At 32.7% G+C, this 4812-nt stretch overlaps 2 protein-coding genes across 2 annotated transcripts in view; both read right to left on the bottom strand.

The window, feature by feature from the left end:
* The window catches only part of LOC102676526, a 66135-nt gene that overhangs the window by 35085 nt on the left and 26238 nt on the right, over positions 1-4812 (bottom strand). The gene's annotated exons all lie outside the window — the stretch shown is intronic.
* The window catches only part of LOC102676345 (chitin biosynthesis protein CHS5), a 9015-nt gene continuing 7612 nt past the window's right edge, over positions 3410-4812 (bottom strand). Inside the window, exons 7-8 of the mRNA XM_031513497.1 lie at positions 4616-4810; positions 3410-3663 (exon numbers count right to left, since the gene is read on the bottom strand). Coding sequence (XP_031369357.1) covers positions 3554-3663; positions 4616-4810 — 305 coding nt within the window. The 3' untranslated portion in view covers positions 3410-3553. The remainder of the gene's footprint in view (positions 3664-4615; positions 4811-4812) is intronic.

The following is a 4812-nucleotide window of genomic DNA, read 5'->3' as shown; positions in this document are numbered from 1 at the left end:
AGAGAGAGAGAGAGAGAGAGAGAGAGAGAGAGAGAGAACACCTTAACGATAAACGCTATAATAGAGAATATATAGATAAAAGAAAAAAAGGGAAAAAAGGGAAAAAAGGGAAAAAAAGTGGATGGATTCTTCGAATCGTCGATAACCACACGTTCGATTTTTTCGTACGCGACTCGATTAATCGACATTTTCGGCGACGATTCTCGGTCGCCGTGTTTCGATATCGCGCATCAAGTGGAACGATTCTCTCCGAAAATCTCGACGAGACTGACTCGTGTCACGATATTATCACGATATGATCCCCGAGGACAGATACCGGTGGAATATTCGGTTGTCGAATATCGACCGTTTTCATATACTCGCGTATACGTTTTCGTGTAACTGCTTGACGCGCTTTGTAAAAATATACCATCGACGATAAAACGAAAAATAATTTTAATAAACGATTCCTGGAGAGTGAGCGGTCTTTTTCTTGGAAAATTTCTTTCGTTATGGTTCTATATGATTTTGTACAAACTTTTTTTTTTATTCTATTTTTTCAAATTTTAATATTCCTCTATTTTCGAAAACGACGTTCATTCGAATCTTTGCCTCGCAATAGTTGATTCTAAATGGTTTTTTTTCTCAATTATTTTAAATTTAAGCGTAATTCAAGTTACATTTCTAGAAAAATTTCTAATTTAAGTAAAAGTCGATAAATGTGTATTTATTTTCGCTGCGTATCGTTTGCGCGATAAAAAAAAGTACTCTGCTATGAAATTCAACCACTTCGACTTATAAATATTTTTACTTTCACATTACTTTTTGGAAAATTGTAATTTAACTAGTATTCAATAAATTCAATATTCACATAAATGCTGTTTTTCAATTATGCTTATAAATTCTATTTCCTAAATTTATTTTCGAATCCTATTTCAATTAATATTCGATAACATTTTTTCTCAGCTATACTTAATTTCAATATTTTTTACCCTTAATATCTGATAAATTCAACTATTCGTTTAGAAATACTTTTTTTCAATTACACTTAAAAATTTGATTTTTCTATTTCAAATTTTTTGAAAAAATCCTATTTCAGGTAATATTTTTATAACATTTTTTTTCAGCCACTCTTATAAAGTTTCTTATTCCATATTTTTTGAAAAATTTCTATTTTTAATATCCAATAAATTCAAATATTCGATAAACATTCACAAACACAAACACAACATTTTCTTTCAGTTTCAATTTATAAACATTCCTAATATTCACTAGCTTTTCGATAACACTTTTCCTCGGTCACATTTAACCTAACGTTTCTATTCCACATTATTTAAAAAAAATTCCTACTTTATCCGATATTGGATAAAAGAAGAAACATTTCCACTCGATCTGGACGAATTTCGAAGCGAACCGTGACGAGTATGTTAAACGAGTATGTAGTTCAAAGTAATTTCGGGATGGCCGATCTTGATCGCGCGAAAATTCATCGCGACGCGAGCCACCTGCCGAGAAACTCGATTGCGCGAGTAATGAGACGCCACGAAACATTCCGTCACGCGGACAGATTCGTCGAACATTCCGAGTAATCCAATAATTCGCCAGCCGTGTGCCAGAAATTGAAATTTAACCCAATCCGCGGCACAGGTCTAAGTGGCAATTTCGCGCGTAAGGCTGTCACTCCCCTCCCTCCATCCCTCCTTTTCATCCAGACAGTTTCTTCCATCCGAGGAGATCCATCCTTTCGATTAATTATTCTCACGATGATGAGAAAAAAAAGTAAATTACGTTTTTAATCGTGCAGAGAAAAAAAAAAAGAAAAAAGAAAAAAATGGCCGATAGTTTTTTCCGCTTTCTGCTCTCCGTACAATCGTCTTCGAGAAGGCTATTAACCTTCAAGCTGTTCAGTGACGTCAATGATCTCTTCTCTGTTCGACGAATAAGAACATCGCGAATAACGAGGCCAAGACAACGATCCTCTTTATTCCGCATTATTTCTCCGGATGAAAAATACGAATTAAGGCTATCGTATGCTTCTTTCCCCTTTCGAAAATATTTATTTTTAGCTCGTTATTTCGTCGAGAAACACCTACGTTCAAAAGTTTTCACACAGTTCTTTATGAGAGTTCAATTAAAAAGTTGCATTATTAAAAATAATAATAATTTGTTTTATATTGTATCATACATACAATTTCTTCATTAATGGAATATTATTTCGAAATATCGGTTTATTTTTAAACGTAAGCTCATACGAGATAGCAAAAAATTTCAAATATTTAAACTTTAGTGCTCTATTATTCTATTGCAAAATGTATTTCGAAATTGTATAAAAAAATACGAAAAAAATGATAAAAATCATTATGATCTGTATGTACAAAAATTTTCCAAAATAAATAAATTTTTTAGTATATACGTATGTAAGCTCTGGATAAATGTTCACTTTCCACGCGATCATTAACGTGTTTAAAAATACGAATAAGGTCACGACGTACATATATGGAGAAACGTTCGTATTTTAGACGTTTCCTCTAATTTCTGGAATCCTATATTTAACGTAGGAGCACTAACTTATCAGCAATTTTGCGGACAACTCTAAGACAAGTTTGAATGTTATCTAATGCGGAGAAAGATCATCATTCTATGTCCAAACAGAATTCAGAAATTTAATTAATTCGAGTTAAACGTACATGCATCATAGTTGCTTGACGTGTCTTTTTCGTATTTCCAATGCGAATTATTTTAATTTTATCGTGTATCTTACCGATCGATGATAATTCATATTCGTTTTATTTTCATTTCATTTGATCAAGAAAATGAAAAAACTCTTATTATGGAAAAGATTGTGAAATGATTCGATTAAAATAAAGAATATATTTAATAAAGGAAATAGGAATAAATTACGTTATATAGATGTGGACCGTGTCGATGCCTCTGTTCTACTATACTGAGCTCGTATCGCACGACGGTTCAAAAAGGATCACGCCCGGTAATTTAATTTGTACACAAATGTACAAGATATGAATCTTTATATATATAAATTCAATATACTATGATATATATGTAAATTACTTTATATATATATATATATAAACATATAACAAATTCTTTGTTATTTTGGTTAATAAAAATTAATAATTTAACCTAAACGAAGATTTTTCGATCGTTCGAATTTAATCCTAATCTCTTCGATATTTTTTCTTCGAAATTATTAACATTTTTCAAATTCTATCATTGATATTCAAATTCAATTAAAATTTATTATCTGAATGGGGCTTGAAATTAATTAATGTATAACAGAACGAGTCGATTAGCTTGGTTATCCTTACTTGATTTAATTTTTCATCGAGGAAACTTTTTTATGACATTTCTTTTAAAAAAAAAAATCGATTCTCACTTTTGTTTTAACAAAATGTAAAATACTCGGTTGAAATTCATTTTTCTCCTCCGCAAGTTTTATTTCGTTACATGGTCAAATTACATGATTGTTGGGCGGCGTAACTGTCGCAAACAGTTGACTTTGTCGGTCGGAATTCTAGGGTCTTTCGTTCGTTTGATCAGGGGAACGGGGGGAGTGTTAGACTTGATCCAACACAGTAGGCGGGCTACTCAAACTGTATACGATGTACATGTAGACAGCGAAAACCGCAGCGAACGTGGCCAAAGTGAATACGGCTGTTTCGAATCCTAAGGGAACAAAATTATGAGTGAAACCATGAATTTGGAATATTATTTAACAGCTGACTATTATACAGTCGTCAAAATCGAAATAGTAAATATATTTATAGTGATAAATTTCAGAAAAATCAGCCTTAAAAACTCTACTTTTTAGATTTTTTATGATCTTAAAAGATAAGAATAAAGAAACCAATAAGAATATTGAATTTTAAAAAACTTACTATATATATTTCTGAAGCTTAACAAAAAAATTAAAAAAAAAAATTAATTTTAAGGATTTTTAAGCCTTTATGTAGATTTCTGAAGTTTTCGATCCTTGATATTAAAAAAGGAAGAAGAACGAGAAGAGAAATTTTGTTAAATTTTAGAAAATCAGCGACTTAGCGACTTTGCTCGAGTCCTTTACCTAAACTTTCGAGCTTTCAAAGTTAAAAAGAGAAAAAAAAGTTAAAAAGGATAAGAAGACTTATTCAAGTTCGCAATCGTAAGACATATTATCTCCTACGTACATATGTATACATATACGTATATACATATACGTATATATACATATATGTATACATATTATATATATACTTGTGGAATTTTTCGAACTTATCCTATATTTAAATCGAACTCTCGAGATGGATCGAAGGATGGTATTAATAAGACTGTGACGATAAAAGCTTGGCTAAAATTCCTCTACAATGGAATTTTAGCTGGCTGGAGATCTTATGAAATTTGACAAAGCCGATTACAAAGGCGGGCGCGTTTTATTCGATCTTTCGGCTCTCGCCGAATCCCCAACCTTTAAATCCTTCCCTACTTGCAAAATTTCGCAAAGCCGATTAAAACTCCACCATATGAAATATTCGAAAGAGGAAGACTTCTCTCCCTTCCACTTCTCCTGCTCGCTTCTATCATCGTGTATCCCCTCCCCTCTATCCTTCACGAGAATCAACATTTTTTCCCCCTCCCTCACTTTCTTTCGCCTCCTCGTCCCACGCATCCTCTGTTGATTCGTTTTCCTGCGCTTCTTCCGTCGGATTAGATGTTTCTTCCGTCGGGTTAGATGTTTCTTCCGTCAGAGTAGACGCTTCTTCCGTCGGATTAGACGTTTCTTCCGTCGGATTAGATGTTTCTTCTACAGGACTAGACGCTTCTTCTACAGGACTAGAC

This window comes from Apis dorsata, unplaced genomic scaffold (genome assembly GCF_000469605.1).
Source record: "Apis dorsata unplaced genomic scaffold, Apis dorsata 1.3 scaffold_655, whole genome shotgun sequence".
Classification (NCBI taxonomy): domain Eukaryota; kingdom Metazoa; phylum Arthropoda; class Insecta; order Hymenoptera; family Apidae; genus Apis; species Apis dorsata.
The sequence above is the reverse complement of the archived record's forward strand: the minus strand, read 5'-3'. Positions and strand labels throughout refer to the sequence as shown.